General features: G+C 43.5%; 1 protein-coding gene across 2 annotated transcripts in view; it reads right to left on the bottom strand.

Moving 5' to 3' along the window:
- Positions 1-27,201, bottom strand: part of kirrel3a (kirre like nephrin family adhesion molecule 3a) — a 279,028-nt gene that overhangs the window by 19,855 nt on the left and 231,972 nt on the right. The window contains exons 7-10 of one of the 2 annotated variants that reach the window (XM_024393565.2): positions 17,804-17,952; positions 16,906-17,042; positions 15,092-15,218; positions 12,727-12,827 (exon numbers count right to left, since the gene is read on the bottom strand). In XM_024393565.2, coding sequence (XP_024249333.1) covers positions 12,727-12,827; positions 15,092-15,218; positions 16,906-17,042; positions 17,804-17,952 — 514 coding nt within the window. The remainder of the gene's footprint in view (positions 1-12,726; positions 12,828-15,091; positions 15,219-16,905; positions 17,043-17,803; positions 17,953-27,201) is intronic. The other variant, XM_024393566.2, reaches the window with a different exon arrangement.

The raw sequence follows: 27,201 nt of genomic DNA, 5'->3' as shown, positions 1-27,201 counted from the left end.
GTGATGGGATGAAATGTGATATTAGCTTCTAAAATGTGAGATGTGGGTTTTCATAAGATAGGGCTGCTCAATAAGTGTCCCGCCCTGTGAAGGAACATAGGCTATAAAACTTTTCAAACACGCCCTCCTCTCCCTTCTTATATAAAGCCTTGACAACAACATAACTTCCTGTTCCGGGGATGTAGGACGACGGTCCTATGCCAGAATGGTTCAGATAATAACTACAGAACGAAGCCAACATCAGTGTGAGCTTTGGTTGCAAATGGTATGAACTTTTAACTCTTATTCACTGCAGAAGTGATACCTCCTAGCCGTTGAGTTAGCAACTGCAGCTGCAAACGCAGGTTAGGAAGGAACAGACAGAGTATCCCATCTACCACACAACGACGTTACTACAACGTATCCAATTGACCACCAGAGACATTCTTCAAAGGACTCGGTTTGGCAACACGGCCTTCCATCTACCACCAACCTACTGAAGCGCAGCTCAGAGTAAATATTTATTGCATTTTCCTTTTCCAAATGGGTGGTAATTTAGAATGCATAAGATACTGTATTTACGATAGCCCAGCTTCTTCCCTTTGTTCCTCAGTCTTCCCGCTCCTTCACTAAACCCAGCCCATTTTTGTTTGGGTAAAAGGCAGTCATATCTGTTCCGCCCGCAAGGGACGTTTTCCTTTACGACGTAATTTGTAATCAATTTATGATTAATTGTGTGTATGTGTAATTCTGTGTGATTAGTTAGGTATTTAGTAATTAAATAATTAAACCCAATTTTGTATTGCTGATTCAACTTGTTAGCCAGGGTTTGTGCAGATAAAATAATTTACAACTTTCAGATGAGACTGAATTAAGACGACGATTGAAACTGACTGCTATTGATGTAAAATATTACGAGGTCTTTAAGAGTTTATTCTGAAGATAACAGCTCTATAAATATTATTTTGTGGTGCCTGACTCTCTAGTTAATTACATTTACATGATTAGCTCAATCAGGTGATATTAATTACGGAGAAATTATTTTATAGAATAGCATGTCATATCACTTAATCCGGCATAGCCAAAGACACGACACAGTGTTATGGCTGTCTTGGGGTACAGGCTTGGTGGGCCCATAATTTGCATTCCCAGCACTCATCCCAGACCTCCTTGGATTTGGAATTGTTAAAGTGCTCCATGCACACAATGCAGAAGTTTACCTCATTGAAGGAATCTGAATCTTCTACTTCAATATGCTTTGTTTTGGCTTTTGTCTTAGGCAGGACAGTTTTTTGTTGTTGTTCAATGTGGTTTGTCTTGGCTTGCTTCTTTCCAGCTGTTTTTCTATGCAGTGCAATTTTTTAAGCCTTCTGAGTGCTTGACGTTTTATGCTCTGCTTCCAGTGCCTGCTTGATGGGTGTATTCTCCAAAATCTCAGTTTTTCTCCTCTTCCTACTCCTTGTTGTAATTTTCCTAGGGCCTGCTTTTGGGAAGGGGCGTACATCAACTGGGTTGATATCAGAAGAGTAATCAGGTGTTTCCCAGCCACAGCCTGAGACATGTGGGGAGGTGCCCTGTGAAGCGACTGGAGAGGTGGCCTGGAAGGCGGTTGGAGAGGGGGCCTGGATAGCAGTGGTCACAGTGGCCTGAGATGTGACTGAAGAGGTAACCTGGGAGGAAGCTGGAGTGGTGGCCTGGAAGGCAGCTGGAGAGGTGGCCTGGAAAGCAGCTAGAGAGGTGACCTGGGAGACAGCTGGCAAGGCCAGTGTGTCAGCTGGAGTACAACGATCAGTGGCAAGTGAGGGTGCAAAGTCACATTCCTGAAATATATCAGCGTTGTATGGACAAATGCCGGTGCACCTGAACACAGCCTGTACATTGTTGGGTGTTGTGGCACCTGGAAGTGCTGTTTTGACAAGGCCTGGAATGACATATATATAGTCACGGTCTTTCCGGGGTTCATCCGATCCAGGCATCCCTGGCAGAATTCACAATTTTCTTCAATGCCCCGTACACACTCCTGTCCAGGGACTGGAGCTTGTGTGAGCAGTGTGGGGGGAAAGAAAGCAAGACTATGCCAGAACTAAGATTGCAAAGACGGAGATGGCAGCATCGCCGTGACTAGCTCTTAGACAACTTTGCAGTATTTTATTATTTGATGTACTATTTTTTACATCAGGAAATATTTTGTGTCATTACATACAGCCGGGAAGAACTATTGGATATTAGAGTGGCGGTAACTCACCAGAACTACCAGCATTACGACCAGGAATACGGCTTCCCTGGAGCAGTTCCTTTGTTCACTCTCCCCAGAGCAATTGAACTTATCCAGAGGCTGACCCAAAACATTGCAGGCGGAGGAGAGGCACACTGCTGGTTCGACTTAGGAGGCATGCACACCACCCACCACTTCCGAGTATATTACTTGCTAATGTTCAGTCTTTGGAAAACAAAGTTGATGAACTTAGAACAATGATTTCTTACCAGAGAGACATCGGGGCCTGTAAGATACTTTGTTTCAAGGAACATGGCTCTCTTGGGATACTCTGTCGGAGTCGGTAAAGCCAGCAGGATTCTCAGTACATAGCACAGACAGGAATAAATATCTCTCTGGGAAGCAGAAGGGCGGAGGGGTGTGTTTCATGATTAATGACTCATGGTGTAATTCTAGGAACAAACAGGAACTCAAGCCATTTTGTTCACCCGACCTAGAATACCTCACAATTAAATGCCGACCATATTATCTCCCAAGAGAATTCTCCTCCGTCATCGCCACGGCCATTTACATCCCACCTCAAGCCGAAACCTTCACGGCCTTCAAAGAACTTCACTTGACTTTATGCAAACTGGAAACCACATATCCTGAGGCTGCATTTATTGTAGCAAGGGATTTTAACAAAGCAAATCTGAGGACTAGGCTGCCAAAGTTCTATCGACATATTTACTGTCCTACCCATGCAATTAAGACTCTTGTCCATTGCTATTCAAACTTCCAGAATGCTTACAGGGCTCTCCCTCACCCTCCTTTTGCCAAATCTGACCATGACTCCATCTTGCTCCTCCCGTCCTGTAGGCAGAAACTCAAACAGGAACTGCCCGTGCTTTATACTATTCAACGCTGGTCTGAACAATCGGAATCCACGTTTCAGGATGGTTTTGATCACGTGGACTGGGATATGTTCCGGGTAGCTGGCAAAATAATCTAGACATGTACACGGACACGGTGACTGAGTTCATAAGGAAGTGTATAGGAGATGTAGTACCCACTGTGACTATTAAAACCTACCCTAACCAGAAACCGTGGATAGATGTTAGCATTTGTGCGAAACTGAAAGTACGAACCACCGCATTTAACCATGGAAAAGCCTGGTAATATGGCAGAATATAAACAGCATAGTTATTCACTCCGCAAGGCAATCAAAAAAGGTAAATGTCAGTATAGAGATAAAGTGGAGTCGCAGTTCAATGGTTCAGATATGGGACGTATGTGGCAGGGACTAGAGTCAATCACGGACTACAAAAGGAAAACCAGCCACGTCGCCGAGACCAACGTCTTGCTTCCGGACAGGCTAAACACATTCTTTGCACGCTTTGAGGATAACACAGTGCCACTGACGTGACCCGCTAGCAAGGACTGTGAGCTCTCCTTCTCCGTGGCCGACGTGAGTAAAACATTTAAACGAGTTAACCCTCGCAAGGCTGCCGGCCCAGACGGCATCCCTAGCCGCATCCTCAGAGCATGTGCAGACCAGCTGGCTAGTGTGTTTACGGGCATATTCAATCTCTCCCAAGCCCAGTCTGCTGTCCCCACATGCTTCAAGGTGGCCACCATTGTTCCTGTACCCAAGAAGGCAAACGGGACTATCGCACCGTAGCACTAACCTCTGTCATCATGAAGTGCTTTGAGAGACTTGTCAAGGATCACATCACCTCACCCTTACCTGGCAAGGCCCTGGCTTTGAACCCTGCCCTGTAAAACTGGGTCTTGGACTTCCTGACGGGCCACCTCTTAGGTGGTGAAGGTAGGAAACATCCTCTCCACTCTGCTGATCCTCAACATTGGTGCCCCACAAGGGTGCATGCTCAGCCCCGTCCTGTACTCCCTGTTCACAATGACTGAGTGGCCAAGCACGCCTCCAACTCAATCATCAGACGACACAACAGTAGTAGTAGTATCCTTCCTGTTTGGCCCTGTCCGGGGGTGTCCTCGGATGGGGCCACAGTGTCTCCTGACCCCTCCTGTCTCAGCCTCCAGTATTTATGCTGCAGTAGTTTATGTGTCGGGGGGCTAGGGTCAGTTTGTTATATCTGGAGTACTTCTCCTGTCCTATTCAGTGTCCTGTGTGAATTTAAGTGTGCTCTCTCTAATTCTCTCTTTCTCTCTTTCTTTCTTTCTCTCTCTCGGAGGACCTGAGCCCTAGGACCATGCCTCAGGACTACCTGACATGATGACTCCTTGCTGTCCCCAGTCCACCTGGCCGTGCTGCTGCTCCAGTTTCAACTGTTCTGCCTTATTATTATTGGACCATGCTGGTCATTTATGAACATTTGAACATCTTGGCCATGTTCTGTTATAATCTCCACCCGGCACAGCCAGAAGAGGACTGGCCACCCCACATAGCCTGGTTCCTCTCTAGGTTTCTTCCTAGGTTTTGGCCTTTCTAGGGAGTTTTTCCTAGCCACCGTGCTTCTACACCTGCATTGCTTGCTGTTTGGGGTTTTAGGCTGGGTTTCTGTACAGCACTTTGAGATATCAGCTGATGTACGAAGGGCTATACAAATAAATTTGATTTGATTTGATTTAGGCTTGATTACCAATGATGACTAGACAGCCTACAGGGAGGTGGTGAGGGCACTGAGAGTGTGGTTCCTGGAAAACCACCTCTCACTCAACGTCAACAAAACAAAGGAGATTATCTTAGACTTCAGGAAACAGCAGAGGGTGCACACCTACATCCACATCGACGGGACAGCAGTGGTGGTGGAAGGTGGAAAGCTTCAAGTTCCCTGGTGTACACATCACTGACAAACTGAATTGGACCACCCACACAGACAGTTTGGTGAAGAAGGTGCAACAGAGCCTCTTCAACCACAGGAGGCTAAAGAAATTTGGCTTGTCAACTAAAACCCTTACAAATTTTTACAGATGCACAATTGAAAGCATCGTGTCGGGCTGTATCACCGCCTGGTACAGCAACTGCACCGCAAGCAACCGCAAGGCTCTCTAGAGGGTGGTGCGGTCTGCCCAATATATTACAGGGGGCAAACTACCCTCCTTCCAGGACACCTACAGCACTCGATGTCACAGGAAGGCCAAAAAGATCATCAAGGACATCAACCACCCGAGCCTCTGTCTGTTCACCTCGTTATCATCCAGAAGGTGAGGTCAGTACAGGTGCATCAAAGCTGGGACCGAGAGACTGAAAAACAGCTTCTATCTCAAGGCCATCAGACTGTTAAACAGCCATCACTAACACATTAGAGGCTGCTGCCTATAGGCATAGACTAGGAATCACTTGTGACTTTAAGGAATGGAACACTAGTCACTTTAATAATGTTTACTAATCTGGCATTACTCATCTCATATGTATATACTGTATTCTATACTATTCTATGGTATCTTAGTCACTTACTGTTTACATATCTGGCATTACTCATCTCATGTGTATAAACTGTTTTCTTTGCTATTCTACTGTATCTTAATCCGTTCCACTTGGTAATCGCTCGTCCATATGTACAGTATATCACAAAATTGAGTACAGCCCTCACATTTTTGCAAATATTTGAGTATATCTTTTCATGTGACAACACTGAAGAAATGACACTTTGCTACAATGTGAAGTAGTGAGTGTACAGCTTGTATTACAGTGTACATGTGCTGTCCCCTCAAAATAACTCAACACACAGACAATAATGTCTAAACCGCTGGCAACAAAAGTGAGTACACCCCTAAGTGAAAATGTCCAAATTGGACCCAAAGTGTCAATATTTTGTGTGGCCACCATCATTTTCCAGCACTGCCTTAACCCTCTTGGGCATGGAGTTCACCAGAGCTTCACAGGTTGCCACTGGAGTCCTCTTCCACTCCTCCATGATGACATCACAGAGCTGGTGGATGTTAGAGACCTTGCACTCCTCCACCTTCCGTATGAGGATGCCCCACAGATGCTCAATAGGGTTTAGGCCTGGAGACATGCTTGGCCAGGCCATCACCTTTACCCTCAGCTTCTTTAGCAGGGCAGTGGTCATCTTGGAGGTGTGTTTGGGGTCATTATCTGTTGGAATACTGCCCTGCGGCCCAGTCTCCGAAGGGGATCATGCTCTGCTTCAGTATGTCACAGTACATGTTGGAATTCATGGTTCCCTCAATGAACTGTAGCTCCCCATTGCCTGCAGCACTCATGCAGCCCCAGACCATAACACTCCCACCACCATGCTTGACTGTAGGCAAGACACACTTGTCTTTGTACTCCTCACCTGGTTGCCGCCACACACGCTTGACACCATCTGAACCAAATAAGTTAATCTTGGTTTCATCAGACCACAGGACATGGTTCCAGTAATCCATGTCCTCAGTCTGCTTGTCTTCAGCAAACTGTTTGCGGGTTTTCTTGTGCATCATCTTTAGAAGAGGCTTCCTTCTGGGACGACAGCCATGCAGACCAATTTGATGCAGTGTATGGCGTATGGTCTGAGCACTGACAGGCTGACCCCCCACCCCTTCAACCTCTGCAGCAATGCTGGCAGCACTCATTCGTCTATTTCCCAAAGACAACCTCTGGAAATGACGTTGAGCACGTGCACTCAACTTCTTTGGTCGACCATGGCTAGGCCTGTTCTGAGTGGAACCTGTCAAGTTAAACCGCTGTATGGTCTTGTCCACCGTGCTGCAACTCAGTTTCAGGGTCTTGGCAATCTTCTTATAGCCCAGGCCATCTTTATGTAGAGCAACAATTCTTTTTTTCAGATCCTCAGAGAGTTCTTTGCCATGAGGTGCCATGTTGAACTTCCAGTGACCAGTCAGTATGAGGGAGTGTGAGAACGATGACACCAAATGTAACACACCTGCTCCCCAGTCACACCTGAGACCTTGTAACACTAATGAGTCAAATGCACCCAGGTAGGGAAAATGGCTAATTGGGCCCAATTTGGACATTTTCCCTTAGGGGTGTACTCACTTTTGTTGCCAGCGGTTTAGACATTAATGGCTGTGTGAGTTATTTTGAGGGGACAGCACATGTACACTGTTATACAAGCTGCTTTACATTGTAGCAAAGTGTCATTTCTTCAGTGTTGTCACATGAAAAGATATACTCAAATATTTACAAAAATGTGAGGGGTGTAGTCACTATTGTGACATAATGTATATAGTCTTAATTCATTCCTACTTAATTTGGGTGTATTGGGTATATGCTGTGTAATTTGTTAGATATTACTGCACTGTCAGAGCTAGAAGCACAAACATTTTGCTACACCTGCAATTTTTATTTAACTAGGAAAGTAAGTTAAGAACAAATTCTTATTTTCAATGACATCCTAGGAACAGTGGGTTAACTGCCTGTTCAGGGGCAGAATGCAGATTTGTACCTTGTCAGCTTGGGGATTTGAACTTGCAACCTTCCGGTTACTAGGCCAAAACACTAACCATTAGGCTACCCTGCCACCCCAATAACATCTGCTAATCACGTGTATGTGACCAATAAAATTTGATTTGATTTGAGCGCCTACAGAAATCAAAGGTAGACCGGTGAGCTGGGGTTGTCAAGGAGAAGGACCACTTTTTTCATTCTCCTGCATCCATCCGGATCCATTTCCACTTCCAACACATCCGATACAACGTGGTTATGGTATCCTTCCCGTACAACGTGGTCATGGTATCTTTTGCGTGGGAAAAATTGGGGGGAGTTTCCTATTGCATTTATAGCACATGTCATTGACACTAGCGTACCCTTTCTGCTGAGGTGATTGCGCCAACCTGTTTGGTGGCACGTTTCACGACCATTCTATCAGGTGTTTGTACAGTGATTATACTCGGACAACTTGTTTCCTGTGTCCACTAAAGTAGCCTAGTAGCGAGGAAGCTCTCTGGACCCCTTCTCCAGTAGCTACTTTCTCTCTTTTCAGAATCTGTACAGCGACACATGACATATGTCATACTTTGCAACAGATCTAATGGACATCCCCTGCTCTGCTACATCATTTGACGCTCTTTTCAAAGTGCGGAAAGGTACTCTCCTGTCTGTTTCTTTTCCATGATCTAGGCATGCTGAAAGTTAAAGAAAACTTTCAGTTTTAATTGGGTTAGTTGTAACATTTTCTCACAAATTGGAACTACAAAGCAGTTGATGGCATCACAAAAACACATTTGGTCAAAATAATTACTTTCTTACCTCAAAATCAGATTTATGTCAATAGAATCTGCAGAGATTATCACAGGGACTTGCTTTTTCACATGAGGGTTTAGGATGAAACTGAGCATGTGCACAGTGAATCACATGATTCTACCTCGCTTCTGATTGGAAGAGTTGCAAGTGTTACAAATATCTCAGGGGTGACAGGGTAGCCTAGTGGTTAGAGCAGTGGACTAGTAACTGGAAGGTTGCAAGTTCGAATCCCTGAGCTGACAATGTATCTGTCGTTCTGCCCCTGAACAGGCAGTTAACCCACTGCTCCTAGGCTGTCATTGAAAATAAGAATTTGTTCTTAACTGACTTGCCTAGTTAAATAAAGGTATATATATTTTTAAATGCATATGTGGTAAATCTATATTCCATCTAATCCTACAATAATTGCTAGCATTTCATCATTCCATCCCCATACCTGTCACGCCCTGGCCATAGAGAGTATTTTATTCTCTATTTTGGTTAGGCCAGGGTGTGACTAGGGTGGGCATTCCAGTTTCTTTATTTCTATGTTATGGCCGGATATGGTTCTCAATCAGGGACAGCTGTCTATCGTTGTCTCTGATTGGGAATCATACTTAGGCAGCCTTTTTTCCCACCTGTGTTTTGTGAGTAGTTGTTTTCTGTGTAGTTTATGCACCTTACAGAACTGTTTCGGTTTTCCCTCTTGTTTATTTTGTTTGAGTGTTTTGTGATGAAATAAAATCAAGAACACTTACCACGCTGCGCTTTGGTCTGATCCTCATTACGATGACAGCCGTGACAGAACTACCCACCACCAAAGGACCAAGCAGCGTGGCCAGGAGGAGCAGGGATCCTGGGCCCGGGAGAAGAGGGAGTGGAGGTCCTCATGGACATGAGAGGAGGTTATGGCAGGGGACAATACCCTGCCATGGAAACAGGCGGAAACAGCAAGGGATGAATGGTGGCGATACCAGGAGTCACGGCAACGAGGCAAGCATGAGAGGCAGGTCAAACATTTTTTTTTGGGGAGGGGGCACACGGGGAGTGTGGCAGAGTCAGGGTTCAGACCTGAGCCAACTCCTCATGCTTACCGTAGGGAGCGTGGTACTGGTCAGGCACCGTGTTATGCGGTGGAGCGCATGGTGTCTCCAGTGCGCGTTCACAGCCCGGTGCGCTACATTCCAGCTCCCAGCGCTGGACGGGCTAGAGTGGGCATCCAGCCAGGACGGATGGTGCTGGCTCAGCGCACCTGGCCTCCAGTGTGTCTCTTCGGCCCAGGATATCCTGAGCCGGCTCTGCACACTGTGTCTCCGGTGCGTCTGCACAGCCCAGTGCGTCCTGTGCCAGCGCCCCGCATTTGCTGGGTGAAAGTAACCATCCAGCCAGGACGGGTTGTGCCGGCTCTACGCTCAAGACCTCCAGTGTGCCTCCACGACTCAGTGTATCCGGTGCCTGCTCCAAGAACCAAGCCTCTAGTATGTCTCCCCAGCCTGGTGAGTCCTGTGCCTGCTCCCAGAACCAGGCCTCCTGTATGTCTCCCCAGCCTGGTGAGTCCTGTGCCTGCTCCCAGAACCAGGCCTCCTGTATGTCTCCCCAGCCTGGTAAGCCCTGTGGCAGCTCCATGCACCAGGCTGCCTATACGTCTCCTCACTCCAGTGATGATCCATGGCCCGAAGCCTCCAGTGATGATCCATGGCATGAAGCCTCCAGTGATGATCCATGGCACGAAGCCTCCAGTGATGATCCATGGCACGAAGCGTCCAGTGATGATCCATTGCACAAAGCCTCCAGTGATGATTCATGGCACGAAGCCTCCAGTGATTATCCATGGCCCGGAGCCTGCAGTGAGGATCCATGGCACGAATCCTCCAGCATTGATCCCCAGTCCGGGGCCTGCAGTTAGGGTCCCCAGTCCGGGGCCTGTAGCGATGGTCCCCAGTCCGGGGCCTGTAGCGATGGTCCCCATTCCAGGGCCTGCAATGAGGGTCTCCAGTCTGGGGCATGCAGCGAGGGTCCACAGTCCGGGGCCTGCAGCAAGGGTCCCCAGTCCAGATGCGCCACCAAAGTGGGGGTAGTCAGAGGTTGAGCGGGGTCTGTGTCCCGCACTGGAGCCGCCACCGAAGTAGATGCCCACCCGGACCCTCCCCTATAGAGTCAGGTTTTGCGGCCGGAGTCCGCACCTTTGGGGGGGGGGGTACTGTCACGTCCTGGCCATAGGGAGGCTTTTATTCTCTATTGTGGTTAGGCCAGGGTGTGACTAGGGTGGCCATTTTAGTTTCTTTATTTCTATGTTTTGGCCGGGTATGGTTCTCAATCAGGGACAGCTGTCTATCGTTGTCTCTGATTGGGAATCATACTTAGGCAGCCTTTTTTCCCACCTGTGTTTTGTGGGTAGTTGTTTTCTGTATAGTTTATGCACCTTACAGAACTGTCTCGGTTTTCCCTCTTGTTTATTTTGTTCGAGTGTTTTGTGATCAAATAAAATCATGAACACTTACCACGCTGCGCTTTGGTCCGATCCTCATTACGACGAGAGTCGTGACAGTACTATTTATTCCAATATTTTAAGACATTTCTGTTTCATGTTTGATATACATTTTCATTTACCATTTCTTACCCCCTGAGTGGTTCGATGTTTATTGTGAACATGAACGTTCGCAAGACTCATGAGGTAGAAGTTCTGTTTATTTACTTCAATGTATGGTTTCCTTTGTTAATATTTACAGGGTTGTGTCGGAATTTTGTGTGTCTGTGTCCTTATGTCTCTGTCATTCTGGTTGTGCATAATAGGAGCTCCTCAGTGTGCACAGAAATAGGCTACTTGGCCTGCACGCCATGCTTTGGAGTCAGCAGTCTACAGTGAATAAGATACAATTATTGTTCCATTTATGAATTGTGATGAAATATCATTAATAATCATTAAGTCCGATTAAGACGAATGTACCAATGGAGGTGGAAATTGCCTTTTACATTGTAGAACCAGTTTATTGGTTGTAATTGACATTTGGGTAATTGTATGGTCTTGGGCCAAGTGCTTATATGTAACTGTTTGAGCTCCTTTTAGACAGATTTGATTTGGTTTCTCAAGTGGAGGCTGTGCAGTCTTACCCTCTACCTGTGTTCGTTCAGGACAGACTAAGCCTGATACAGAGGCTATTTCTTTTGTGCTATTGCCCGTGTATATTTGGTAAACCTACTTGTACATTTTGTATGATATAGAGAGGTGACCTAGAAGGCAGCTGGAGAGCTGACCTGTAAATAAATATACACTCTGAGCACGTCAACCTGCCTTGCCTTTTGCTGATTTCATGCCTTTACGACTGTTACAAGTCCCTATTTTACAATTACATACTCAAAATGTGTTGTAGACAAAATAATGAAAAGGGCTGCCTGGTAGTCTCAATAAATAGACACAGATTTGAGGTTGAACAAGTCATTGCATGTATAGATTTGTTTTACTTGATTTGAAACTTGAATTGAAAAACTTGACCTGACTTGTCTTAGAATGCACGCCTTGGACTTGACTCAAGACTCAACCCGTTCTACTCTGGTACTCAATTTTAGACTCGGACCTTATGACTTAAGACTTGGTTGTGTATCGAATAATAGTGACTTGGTCCCACCTCTGCTGATTAGTATAGGTCAGGAATGGGATGAATCCCTCCATTTCCACTATGAAGGAAATATTCATCTGTTTCAGGAAAGGCTTGATACTCTGTTATCTAAATGAGGATAATGACTTCTAATTTTCAATAAATTTGCCTTCACTTCCCTTAATGTATTTTGTTACTAGCCTGCATGTCTATGAGATCTTTCTCTATGGACTACGCCATCTTGTTTACCTTGGGATAGGATATTCATTAGGACATTCTTTGCCGTTGATTATTCTACGTTAAGTCCTTTAGGGATGTCCTCACATGACCTACTTTCTTATTTCTTTAGGTCAAGCTCATTCATTTGGTTTGCACTGCTTTAATGGGATATTTCACCCAAATTACCAAATTCCATAATCGTAAGACAACAATCCATACTGTTAATGGTAAGGAAGCCAATAAGTCATTTTTTACATCTAAAGGTAGACTATCCGGACTATCAAAATAAAGTGTAACCAATAATTTCATATGCAAGGATTCCCTCATATAGTTTAAAAAAAAATCTACTTTTGCTCCATTGGGATCCTTTGTTACCACCCCACATATCCTTGGCCAAATTTTTGGCAAACCTCCACATTCTATTCACAACAAATGTCCACAGTCATTTATTGGTCAATGATTGACTTGAGGCATGTACACATCTTCATCATGTTAAAACCAATAAGGTGCCTCGTTGGTTGGAACAGAAAATACATGCTTTTAGAAGGAAGGGGGGATGTGTTACTCACAATGCGGTCGGGAGGAGGAGTGCTGCGGATGAAACACTTGATCTGCCCCTTCTCCCCGTAGAGGACTTGCTGGGTCTGGGTGCTGGAGATAGTGGGAGGACCTACAGCATGGCCAAGGGAAAATAAGTCAATCATTCCAATAAAACACCCACATACATCAACGGCCTATCAGATGGTGGGGAAGGCGAAGGCCACATGCATTATAATACTTTCTAGTTTACAATAAAATGGAGACAAGCAATTATTCATGATGAGATTTGAATTTGTTTTTCTTAAGGTGAGATTCACGGAGTGATGAAAAGGTTGTTTTCATTGCTTAAAGGCTAAGAAAGAGAAGAAGTGTAGAAGGTTTGGGTGGACAGCGGAGGACAGTGGAAGGGTTAGATAAAGGTCTAGAGAAAACAAAGTAATTCCAGTTCGCAGTCCTGTGCGTTAGTTCCATTTCACCTCCTGCGCCTGTGAAAGAAAACCTTAGAAATGTGTGACCTTCAACTGACACAGTGTGACGTTGACAGCCTCCCAAGTCAAGGAGCTCTTACAAATTCCAGAACTACCTACCATAAGAGTAACAAACATTACAGTGCAAAAGGGGCTTCTCAATACAGCCAAACGTGTTCACACAGGGGCCCTGTGGGGGAGCTCGAGAGATCTGACAAAAGACGTGGAAGCACAAAAGAGTGCTGTAACTAGATAACTTTATTTCCCATGACTTTATCTTGGAGCAGCTCTCCTGAGTCGCCGGAGGAGGAAAACAGGGTGGATGTATTTATTGGAGGAGAGGAAAGGAGGTGTCACTTGTTTGTGATTGGAGTGGGGAATGAAACTAGGATTCATTAGCCTGGAATCCAAACAGTTTCACTGTACAATATCAATCTTAACCATAACCTGTCCAATCAGCTGCCGCTTAGAAACAATGGGGAGTGCGAAAACCCATGAGGCCAAATGCTTCACCTTTTCAGGTTGTCAAATAATGGACTTCCTAACAGAAGCTTCAAGGAGAGAAAAAGCCTCCTTTGCAAAGAAGGAGAAATTCATAAAAGCCAAACCTCTATCTTATTGGTTCAATACAGCAGAACTGTATTACACTGTATGGGCTCAAGGGTGAAAGCTTTCATCAAAACAGTCAGTCTATATGCCTCCAGAACCCTTTTTCATTGACTGGTTAAACCTGCAATGAGAGCAGACAATAAGAGAGCCCCTTTGGCAAGCGAGAGGGGGAAAAAAGTACAATTTCAAGTCAGCCATTTTGTGGTGCTATCTACGACCCTGCATATTCTTGTGGTGTGAATTTTATGACGATATCCCGGCTTCAGAAATTCTTCTTCTACGGAGGAGTTATTCAATAGAGCTCGCCATCGATTGTGTGACCTTGACTTCAGGCATATTAAACAACTGTCTTTGTTTACTATTTATTGATTAGTTAAAAAAGGTTGCAATAACTTCTCATTTAGCCATGGCCAGCTGCCACGGCACTGAGATAAGTCTGGGAGATTAGTCCATTTGCAATCGATGTAAAGACGTGTTTAATCACCTTTTTCACCTTTAATTACATTTATCCTGTGCTGTTTATTTCTGGTGCAACATGCTCATTCCTAGGTGAAGTCATTGTCAATGACATTGATTATATTAACGAAGCGCTAACAGACATTGACCGTTTTATTCCCTTTCAGATAACACACATATTTCTAATATGTAAAATACATGTTAAGTATGTTTAAAATATTTCCTCTTTGAAAGATAAGGAACAATTGAAAGTACACTAGTCTTAAGACAACATTTAGGCTAAGCTTTGATTTTTAAGTTTATCTTTATCTTACTAGGCAAGTCAGTTAAGAACAAATTCTTATTTTCAATGACAGCCTAGGAACAGTGGGTTAACTGCCTGTTCAGGGGCAGAACAACAGATTTGTACCTTGTCAGCTCAGGGATTCAAACTTGCAACCTTTTGGTTAGTAGTCCAACGCTCTAACCACTAGGCTACCCTGCCTGACGTCAGAAAGCCTGGAGACATCAACACATATCTGTAATAGGATAGGGTTAGGATAGGCAATATTATGATAGAATTGGGTATCAACAATTATTGACAGCCATTGTGATATGACAGATATTTTTTCATTGAAATAGTTCATTTTTACATACTAAGTTACAGTCCTAGCTGTAAATCAATGCTTTTTTTCATCCTGTCAAAAGCAAACTATGTTATTATGACCCAATGATTTTGACTCCCCTAGTGTAAATATGTCTCCGCTTTTACCTTGTTGTCCCTGAGTCCAGCTAGCCTCAAACATGTCCCTAAGCTTGGAACAACTTCCACATTGAACTTGGAAATTCATTTAGCATTCATCCACATGTGAAATGTACTTACCATTTACAGTGAGGGACACTTCCTTTTCTCCAGCTCCAACTCGGGGGACCACCGCCCGGCATACGTACTTCCCAGCATCCTCCTGCCTCACCGCCTTTAGCGTCAGGATGTTCTCATTGCTAAGCACCTGTGGAGGATCAAGGTCAAAGGTCAGGCTGGTGATAAAACGGTCATCTCTGAATTCAAGGCTGCAGCCGAGTCCTTCCGTCCAACCCCTGTATCAGCTAATCGAAAACCCAATATGCCCTCACCAAGAGGAGAGTGCGGCACACACTTAGTCGTCTGCAAGGCCACCTGAGCCACTGCTTTAATAAACGGTATGAAAGGGTATGTTAACCTCAGAATATCAACATGAACTTCATGGGTGAAATTGCATATACCACAGACTGAAAGCGCTGGACCATGTAAAATAGATTATTTTTTAACCAATACCATTATGAAGGTATAGTGTGATGTGTTGAGAGTCTGGGCCCTTTTCTACTTTTTCTATCAGTCTCTTGAAATGTCTGAATTTGATGACAAGTGCTTTTCCTGGATAAATACAGAGAATAGCATATTTGATGCACATGTACATGACATTCACCTCTAGGTGAATGAAGAATAAAGCTGCATTGGCACAGTATAAAAATGAATACCTGTATAATAGAATATATCTTAGAATAGAAAATAAAATAAGACAATAGAATAGACTAGAACAGGATACGATAGAACAGGATAAGCTAGAACAGTATAGACTAGAACAGGATACGATAGAACAGGATAGGATAGAACAGGATAGGCTAGAACAGAATAGAATAGAACAGGATAGGATAGAACAGGATAGGTTAGAACAGAATAGAATAGAACAGGATAGGATAGAACAGGATAGAATGGAACAGGATAGGATAGAACAGGATAAGCTAGAACAGTATAGGCTAGAACAGGATAAGATAGAACAGGATAGGATAGAACAGGATACGATAGAACAGGATAGGATAGAACAGGATAAGCTAGAACAGGATAGGCTAGATCAGGATAGGATAGAACAGGATAGTGTCACACCCTGACCATAGTTTGCTTTGTATGTTTCTATGTTTTGTTTGGTCAGGGTGTGATCTGAGTGGGCATTCTATGTTACATGTCTAGTTTGTCTATTTCTATGTTTGGCCTGATATGGTTCTTAATCAGAGGCAGGTGTTAGTCATTGTCTCTGATTGGGAACCATATTTAGGTAGCCTGTTTGGTGTTGGGTTTTGTGGGTGATTGTTCCTGTCTCTGTGTTAGTTTGCACCAGAATAGGCTGTTTAGGTTTTCACGTTACGGTTCTTGTTTTGTAGTGTTCGTGTTTATCTTTTTATTAAACATGAATCAAAATAACCACGCTGCGCTTTGGTCTGCCTCTCCTTCAAGTCAAGAAAACCGTTACAGATAAGCTAGAATATAATTGAATGAAGGTGAATGAAGAATAAAGCTGCATTGGCACAGTATAAAAATGAATACCTGTATAATAGAATACATCTTAGAATAGAAAAGAAATAAGACAATAGAATAGACTAGAACAGGATAGAACAGGATAGGGTAGAACAGGATAGGCTAGATCAGGATAGGATAGAACAGGATAGGATAGAACAGGATAGGATAGAACAGGATAGGATAGAACAGGATAGGCTAGAACAGGATAAGCTAGAATAGAATTGAATAGAATACCAATTTATTAGAACTGAATATAATATAATAGAACAGAATAGAATATGTTATTGCCCTTAAGAGGGAATGGGTCTTGCAAAATATGCAACTGGCAATAGAAGCATAATAGAAAGGATGATGGTGATTACAATTCCTACCACTCCAGAGCCACGTTTCATCCACACGATGGTGAGGGAGGGGTTTCCTGTCCAGGCACAGTTGAAGATAGCATCTGATCCCTGGTCCACCTGTAGGGACTGTGGCTCAGCAGCCATTCTGGGCCCAACTGGAATCACAGGAACAGAAATGTTTACACTTTATTTGAATAGTCGTCTATAAATGATCTACAGATACTCAAGCTATGGTATCAACAGGCTAATAACTTCAACTATGTGGATACATTACAATTTGTGGGGTTAGGGTTACGGTTAGGGTTATGATTAGGATTAAGGTTAGGGTTACGGTTATGGTTAAGATTAAGGTTAGGGTTATGATTAGGATTAAGTTTAGGGTTATGGTTAGCGTTAGGGTTACGGTTATAGTTGGATTAAGGTTAGGGTTACAGTTAGGATTAAGGTTGGAGTTATGTTAGGGTTAAGGTTAGGGTTAGTGTTACGGTTCGGGTAAGGATTAAGGTTAGGGTTACGGTTATGGTTAAGATTAAGATTAAGGTTAGGGTTATGGTTAGCGTTAGGGTTACGGTTATAGTTGGATTAAGGTTAGGGTAAGGATTAAGGTTAGGGTTACAGTTAGGATTAAGGTTGGAGTTATGTTAGGGTTAAGGTTAGGGTTAGTGTTATGGTTCGGGTAAGGATTAAAGTTATGGTTACGTTAGGGCAAGGAATAAGGTTAAGGCAAGGGATAGTGGATAGTTAGTTGAAATCTTGTTGACAGTTAGCTCAACATCTACAAACCTTCTATTTGGGACTATCCATGTAGTGGATGTGATTCCAACTGCCTGTCGCTAGCTAGTTATAGTTCCTGAGTGTGTTTTCTTAGGGACTACCCATGGTAGTGTGTGTGTGATACTTGCGGACTACTACTCACAGTAGACGTCCACGTTCCTGCTGATGTTGGTACTGCCCAGGGCATTGGTGACCTCACAGGAGACAGGCTCAGTGAAGAAGGAGTGGTCCACAATGACCTCATAGGTGTCACCTGACACCTCTCTGATGATGCTGCCCCCTTTGGCCCATCTGAATATAGGCCACAATAGAGTAGGTTGAAGACCTAGACCCTGATCTAATGGTTAATGTTAGTAATGTGAGAGGGGAAGCTGATCCTAGATCTGTACCTATATCTGTACCACTCTTGGGAAACTTCCACAGTCACAATAGGGAAGAGGGAAGACAATGTGGGCTATGACATCCAACCAGTAGCCCTTTTTGAGGTGGATATCAAAGACACAAGTATTGCAATACTTAGGAAATATGGTGCAATTTGGGACACAACCAGTGAAAACATGTTGTATTCAAGGGCAATTTCTTGCTATGGTCTGCAATTCGCTGAGCATAGCGAAACAACAAAAGAAAAAGTGGCTTTTTTGTTATTTCGGTTCATTGCTTTTTCTTTTCTTCATTTGAGCATATTCACGTGCTGCTTGGGAGCCTGGTTTTGGAGGAGGCGGAGGAGGAGGGGAGGAGGAGGGAGGGAGGGGAGGAGGAGGGCGTTATAATATAGGTGCTCTCACTTCGTGTCTGTCTTTTTCCCACTTTGATGCTGAAGTCATTTTATTGAGGAATAAATAAATAGTCTATGTGAAGAACCTTGCCCGGCACAAGCATATCTCACCGTCACTAATAGGCAGATCAGGCCCCTGAACAAATAAACTATTGTTTACATTGACAGAAGGGGAACAAGTTGAAGGGATAAATACACAGGACTCAGTCTGGAATAAATGTTGTGAATTATTATATAAGCCAGGCTATACCCTGTATATCGGAACAAAACATCACTTGAGGATTCTGATTGAAAAGAGCGATGAATCATGCATAATTAACTTGGACGAACATCTTTGAACATCAAATGTGTTGTTGTGTGTAATGTTATGGCTCAAAAGATGGCCTGGTTATAGATGTACAAATTTAGAGAATAAGATTATGAACATGCAGAACATTCTCAGTGAATACAGACAACACAGATATATCCTAGATTTCTGGTGAAAAACAAAAAGTCCTGTTTTCATGTGTTGTGTTCAATTGTTGTAACTCTACAATTGCGTCTAAAATGGCACCTTGTTCCCTATATACTTCAATTTTTTTTTTTTACCAGAGCCTACATAAGGAATAGAGTGCCATTTGGCAAGCAACCTTCATGTACAGTAATAGAACACGCTATTCACTTTCGATGTGCCATCTTGACTTATATCGACATTCCCATCCAGAAATTTCATCTAATTTCTAAAGCAAAGTCAGATCGGGTGAACACAGGCTGCGCCCCAACCTATACATACAGTACCAGTCAAAAGTTTGTACACACCTACTCATTCCAGGGTTTTTCTTTATTTTTACTATGTTCTACACAGTAGAATAATAGTGAAGACTTCAAAACTATGAAATAACACATAGGGAATCATGTAGTAACCAAAAAGTGTTAAACAAATCAAAATATATTTTATATTTGAGATTCTTAAAAGTAGCCACCCTTTGCCTTGATGACAGCTTTGCACACTATTGGCATTCTCTCATACAGCTTCTCTCAATAGACTTGAAGGAGTTCCCACATATGCTGAGCACTTGTTGGTTGCTTTGAAGAATCTCAATTATAAAATATATATTTTGATTTGTTTAACACTGTTTTGGTTAATACATGATTCCATATGCGTTATTTCACAGTTTTTATGTCTTCCCTATTGTTCTACAATGTAGAAAATAGTAAAAATAAAGAAAAACCCTTGAATGAGTAGGTGTGTCTAAACTTCTGACTGGTACTGTATATATTGCATAACTTTTGACCAGAGTTTCCCTATAGGCCCTGGTCAAAAGTAGCGCATTATACAGGGGATAGGGTTCCATTTGGGACGAAGCCACAGAAGCAATACAAACCAGACCCCAGATGCCCTACGACAGTCTTCCATTTTGCCGAAGACATTTCATCACAAAGACAGAGTGGAAAGTGACAGCATTGAAGGAGATCAAGTAAACCAGATCTCCTGAAAATCTGAAAATATTTCACTGCCGTACAATGGCACTTGAAAAACACAGCTTGATGATGGCAAGGACGAATTCCAAAAGGTTGATGGTGTCTGCTGTTAACGTTTTTTCAACATCCCTTCTAAATTCAAATGTAACCTTTCTTTCTGGTCTCTCTCAAGCCTGCGAATGTCAGAACAGAACAGTGCTACATGTCTGATTCTTATCCTTTTCCCAGTCACTTCTGAATTATTCAAGAACAATAGTATATTAGCACTGCTTTGAACATAACTGTATGCACAAACGAATCCATTTAGCTTTTTACAGATATTGAAGCACTGTTCATGTTGTCTATGATCTTCCGCTGTCAATTTCAAATGCAGGGTGGCACGCTCACATGCGCACACACACACACACACACACACACACACACACACACACACACACACACACACACACACACACACACACACACACACACACACACACACACACACACACACACACACACACATACACACACTCCTCCCAGAGGAACAAAAAAAGAAACAATGGAACAAGTTCATGTCCCATACACACGGATGGAGTTTGTGTTCACATCACCCACATGTTCACATCAAATAGCTGTCAAGCTAAATCTGTGTAATTGAGTCTTTCTCATCAGACACCTCAGTAGTCACAAATGAGGAAAACAGAGAAGAAAAAAACCCAGCAGCAGCGACACCAACACCAGAACCCCCCATGTAGATAAGAAGCATACTTTATTTGCAAGCAAAACCAAATAATTCGCCTCTCTCCCCATCGCTGCCCCTCTCGGCAGCTTTATGATAAACAAACAGTTGCTAATAGAGTCAGCTGCCAGATCCTCCCTCCCTCACTCACTCACTCACTCACTCACTCACTCACTCACTCACTCACTCACTCACTCACTCACTCACTCACTCACTCACTCACTCACTCATGCTCTCTCGGCAGCTTTATGAAAAACAAACAGTTGCTTATGGAGTTAGCTGCCAGACCTCCCACTCTCTCGATCTCTCCCCTTCAGCTTGCTGTCTTCCTGGCAGAGGTAGGACTAGAAGGCACAACAAGGCAGTTGAAATGAATTGTTGCACGGCAGCCACCTGTCCCCCTTTTGTCTGACTTGTGGGCAGATTGGCTCTGACCGCACACCCCTGTGCTGTCACCACTCAATCGTTCAATCAGATGGCCTGTATTACATTTTCTCTTCCCCCTCTACTAATTGAGCTTGAATGAAAGACCACCTGGGCTGTGTCTCAAATGGCACCCTATTCCCTAGATAGTGCACTACTTTGACTAGGGCCCATATGGCTCTAGTCAAACATTGTGCACTATATAGGGAATAGGGTGCCATTATGGACAGAGCCCTAATTAACATATATTATTACCATGACAACAGATTAGATATTCATCTCCAAACCACTAGGTCTGGAGTCCAACCCATCTCCCCAAGCGTCCAAAACATCATACTTCCTCTGAGTAAAATGAGGAAGAGAAGGAGGTCTAGAGCATCTGAGATAAGAGAAACTTCCCTCTTCCTAACCCTCATTATTCCCTTCATCTAGATTCCAGGCCCAACCTCACAGCAGACAGCATCCTGCTCTGAGCTCTAAGGCCTCTGAGAAACTCTCCTCATTTCACACGGAAAATAGCAGCTCTCAGGTGATCAATAGCCACGCATCAGCTAACAGAGCATTAAAAAGGCAGTGAGAAACGAGCCTGTCCTTATGCAGCTTTGAAGAGAGAACAGAGGAGGAGTAGAAAGGAGGGTTGCGTCCCAAATGGAACCATATTTCCTACTTAGCTCACTACTTTTAACCAGAGGCCTATTGTTTTCAACTTAAGGGGCTAGGATTTTGACTCAGGTCACAATTTCTTCTGTATCATGACCATCCATCAATGGCTTGTTTAGTCACGTGGATATATTTCTCTTACTACATCCTATCTTCAAGGGGAAGTTCAGCATTGCAGTACCTTTGCCCCTATCATTGATTTTTACCTAGTGGTGGCTAAAGTTATCTACTATTTGTAGTGACAGTTTAAAACTAACGAAACCATGGATTACAGTTTCTCCTGGTCTACAGACTACATTTTGTGTGAGGAACCATCTAACATTAAGTTGCAAAATACTGAACAATCATGTTATCAGATGTTATAATTTTAAACTTAAAAAGGTGCCACAAAGAACCTAAGTGTGTGACACAAAAAAAAGGAACAATGGCAAATATAAACAAAAAAAGAAACATCCCTTTTTCAGGACCCTGTCTTTCAAAGACAGTTTGTAAAAATCCAAATAACTTCACAGATCTTCATTGTAAAGGGTTTATTAAACACTGTTTCCCATGCTTGTTCAATGAACAATAAACAATTAATGAACATGCACCTAGGGAAAGGTTGTTAAGACACCAAGAACTTACAGACGGTAGACAATTAATGTCACAGTTATGAAAACGTAGGACACTAAAGAGGCCTTTCTACTGACTCTGAAAAACACCCGAAGTTGCCCAGGGTCCCTGCTCATCTGTATGAAGGTGCCTTAGGCATGCTGCAAGGAGGCATGAGGACTGCAGATGTGGCCAGGGCAATAAATTGCAATGTCCGTACTATGAGACACCGAAGACAGCGCTACAGGGTGACAGGACGGACAGCTGATCATCCTCGCAGTGGCACACCACGTGTAACAACACCTGCACAGTACAACACCTGGAAACGGCACATCCGAACAACAACTGCTCGAGTTACGCCAGAACACACAATCCCTCCATCAGTGCTCAGACTGTCCGCAATAGGCTGAGAGAGGCTGGACTGTTGTAGGCCTGTTGTAAGGCAGGTCCTCATCAGACATCATTGGCAACAACATCAAAAATGGGCACAAACCCACTGTCGCTGGACAGACAGGACTGGCAAAACGTTATCTTCATTGACGAGTTGCGGTTTTGTCTCACCAGGGTTGATGGTCGGATTCGCGTTTATCGTCAAAGGAATGAGCGTTACACCGAGGCCTGTACTCTGGAGTGGGATTGATTTGGAGGTGGAGTGTCCGTCATGGTCTGTGGCATTGTGTGTCACAGCATCATCGGACTGAGGTTGTTGTCATTGCAGGCAATCTCAAAGCTGTGAGTTACAGGGAAGACATCTTCCTCCCTCACGTGGTACCCTTCCTGCAGGCTCATCCTGACATGACCCTCCAGCATGACAATGCCACCAGCCATACTGCTCGTTCTGTGCGTGATTTCCTGCAAGACAGGAATGTCAGTGTTCTGCCATGGCCAGCGAAGAGCCCGGATCTCAATCCCATTGAGCATCTCAGGGACCTGTTAGATCGGAGGGTGAGGGCTACGGCCATTCCCCCCAGAAATGTCTGGAAACTTGCAGGTGCATTGGTGGAAGAGTGGGGTAATATCTCACAGCAAGAACGGGCAAATCTGGTGCAGTCCATGAGGAGGAGATGCACTGCAGTACTTAATGCAGCTGGTGGCCACACCAGATACTGACTGTTACTTTTAATTTTGATCCCCCTTTGTTCAGGGACACGTGACAGTGAAAGGACGTTTCTTACAATGACAATGCTACCATTTGTGGGGAATACAACAATGGCAAATGTTCAGTCACAAGCAGTATGGTACCAGGGTTTGGGTCAATTCCATTTAAATTCCAATTCCAGTCAATTCAGAAAGTATACCTAATTCGAAGTACAATTACACATTTTCCTAATTTACAGTGCCTTGCAAAAGCATACCTTGGATTTCTTCACATTCTAATTTGTTACAATTTTGATATAATTGTAATTTGTTGTCAATAATCCAGAAACATTCGAAAATGTTTTAAAGATGAATAAACATGTAATAACTCAAATATAGTCATTGCATAAGTTTTCAGTTCCCTGAGTCAATGACATGTCAGAAAATCCCTTTGCATCGATTATAACTGAATCTTCTTTGGGAAAGTCTCTAAGAGATTTCCAGACATGGATTGTGCAATAATTGCCTATTATTCTTTTAAAAATTCTTCAAGCTCAGTCAAGATGGTGGGGATCATGGCTAAACAGACATTTTCAAGTCTTGCCACACATTTTCAAGAAGATTTAAGTAAAAACTGTAACTTGGCCACTCAGGAACATTCAATGTCTTCTTGGTAAGCAACCCCAGTGTAGATTTGGCCTTGTGTTGTAGGTTATTGTCCTGCTGAAAGGTGAATTCCTCCCCCAGTCTCTGGTGTAATGCAGACTGAAGCAGGTTTTCCTCTAGGATTTTGCCTGTGCTTAGCTCCATCCTGTTTATTTTTATCCTGAATAACTCCCCAGTCGTTGCCGATGTCAAGCATACCCATACAATGATGCAGCCACCAACATGCTTGAAAAAAAGGAGACAGTTACTCAGTGATGTGTTTTGTGGAATTTGCCCCAACATTAAGGCTTAGTACTGTGTCAAAAAGTATATTCCTTTACTGTGTTTTTTGCAGAATTACTTTAGTGCCTTGATGCATTCAAGTTGGATATTTTCTGTATATTTGTATTCTTCTGTTCACCTTGTCATTCAGGTTATTATTGTGGAGTCACTACAATATTGTTGATCCATCCTCAGTTTTCTCCCATCACAACTATTGAACTCTGTAGCTGTTTTATAAACACTATTGACCTCATGGTTACATCCCTGAGCAGTTTCATTCCTGTTCTGCAGCTATGTTCAGAAGGACGACTGTATCTTTGTGCCATGATGGCATGAAGGGATTCGGGAGACAGGCGCAGGAATGCGTAATAGTATTTTTTATTCAGCCCAAATTATGGCGTGCTACGTAAAGGTACGGGAACGAAGACCAAACAAACATGCAACAAAAACACAGGGTTGAATCCCAAACAAAAGATCGAGGAGTATCTTGAATAAATAACACACGCGCACAATGATTAACACATGGGACGAGGCCGGTAATCATCTGCACAATCCACAAGGGCACGAAAGCCTAAAACACACAGCACAGGTACTCACCCGCACCAATGGACATTGTAACAATAATCGACAGGACAATGGTGAACAAAGGGCACACTTATACAATTACTAATCAAATGGGAATAGGGACCAGGTGTGCGTAATGCCAGTTCTGTAGGGATCCGTGACACATTGATGTGTCTGGGTGGTGTAATACATAATCCACAGCATAATTATTAACTTGACCATGCTTAAAGAGATATTCAATGTCTGATTTGCTATTGTTACCCATTTACCAATCACTCTCCCTCTTTATGAGGCTTTTGAAAAGCTACCTGGTCTTTGTAGTTGAATCTGTGCTTGTATTGAATTCAATACTTGACTGAGGGACCTTACAGTTGTTGTATGTATGGGGGACAGAGGAAGGGCTAGTCCTTAAAAAATCATGTCATCCCCTGTTATTTCACATAAAGTGAGTCCATGTATCTTATTATGTGATTTGTTTAGCCAAATGTTACTACAGAACTAATTTAGGCTTTCCTAAACGAAGGGGCTGAATACTTACACTACCTTTCAAAAGTTTGGGAAATGTCCTTGTTTTCCATGAAAACTTTTTTATTTTTTATTTTATTTTATTTCACCTTTATTTAACCAGGTAGGCTAGTTGAGAACAAGTTCTCATTTGCAACTGCGACCTGACCAAGATAAAGCAAAGCAGTTTGACACATAACAACACAGAGTTACACATGGAATAAACAAACATACAATCAATAATACAGTCGAAAAATCTATATACAACATGTGCAAATGAGGTAGGATAAGAGAGGTAAGGCAATAAATAGGCCATTGTGGCAAAGTAATTACAATATAACAATTAAACACTGGAATGGTAGAATGTACAGAAGATGAATGTGCAAGTAGAGATACTGGGGTGCAAAGGAACAAGATAAATAAATAAATAAATACAGTATGGGGATGAGGTAGATTGGATGGGCTATTTATAGATGAGCTATGTACAGGTGCAGTGATCTGTGAGCTGCTCTGACAGCTGGTGCCTCAAGCTAGTGAGGGAGGTAAGAGTCTCCAGCTTTAGTGATTTTTGCAGTTCATTCCAGTCATTGGCAGCAGAGAACTGGAAGGAGAGGTGGCAAAAGGAAGAATTTGGGCTTTGGGGGTGACCAGTGAGATATACCTGCTGGAGCGCGTGCTACAAATGGGTGCTGCTTTGGTGACCAGTGAGCTGAGATAAGGAGGGGCTTTACCTAGCAGAGACTTGCAGATGACCTGGAGCCAGTGAGTTTGGCGACAAGTATGAAGCGAGGGCCAACCAAAGAGAGTGTACAGGTCGCAGTGGTGGGTAGTATATGGGGCTTTGGTGATAAAATGGATGGCACTGTGATAGTCTGCATCAAATTTGTTGAGTAGAGTGTGGGAGGCTATTTTGTAAATGACATCGCCAAAGTCGGGGATCGGTAGGATGGTCAGTTTTACGAGGGTATGTTTGGCAGCATTAGTGAAGGGTGCTTTGTTGCGAAATGGGAAGCCGACTCAAGATTTAATTTTGGATTGGAGATGTTTAATGTGAGTCTGGAAGGAGAGTTTACAGTCTAACCAGACACCTAGGTATTTGGTAGAGAAGAGAGTCGGCCCGAGAATTGATCCCTGTGGCACAAGGATAGAGACTGCCAGAGGTCCGGACAACAGGCCCTCCGATTTGACACACTGAACTCTATCAGAGAAGTAGTTGGTGAATCAGGCGAGGCAATCATTTGAGAAACCAAGACTGTTGAGTCTGCCCTTAAGAATGTTGTCATTGACAGAGTCGAAAGCCTTAGCCAGGTCGATGAATATGGCTGCACAGTAATGTCTCTTATTGATGGCGGTTATGATATCATTTGGACCTTGAGCGTGGCTGACATGTACCCGTGACCAGCTCTGAAACCAGATTGCATAGCGGAGAAGGAATGGTGGGATTCGAAATGGTCGGTAATCTGTTTGTTAACTTGGCTTTCGAAGACCTTAGAAAGGCAGTGTAGAATAGATATAGGTCTGTAGCAGTTTGGGTCTAGAGTGTCTCCCCCTTTGAAGAGGGGGATGACTGTGGCAGCTTTTGAATTTATGGGAATATCAGACGATACGAACGAGAGGTTGAACAGGCTAGTAATAGGGGTTGCAACAATTTCGTCAGATAATTTTAGAAAGAGAGGGTCCAGATTGTCTAGCCCGGCTGATTTGTAGGGGTCCAGATTTTGCAGCTCTTTCAGAACATCAGCTATCTGGATTTGGGTGAAGGAGAAGTGGGGGAGTTTTGGGCAAGTTGCTGTGGGGGGTGGAGGGCTGTTGATCGGGGTGGGGTAGCCAGGTGGAA

The sequence above is a fragment of the Oncorhynchus tshawytscha genome, linkage group LG30 (assembly GCF_018296145.1).
Source record: "Oncorhynchus tshawytscha isolate Ot180627B linkage group LG30, Otsh_v2.0, whole genome shotgun sequence".
Taxonomy (NCBI): Eukaryota; Metazoa; Chordata; class Actinopteri; order Salmoniformes; family Salmonidae; genus Oncorhynchus; species Oncorhynchus tshawytscha.
Note: the sequence above shows the minus strand (reverse complement) of the source record. Positions and strands in the feature narration are given on the sequence as shown.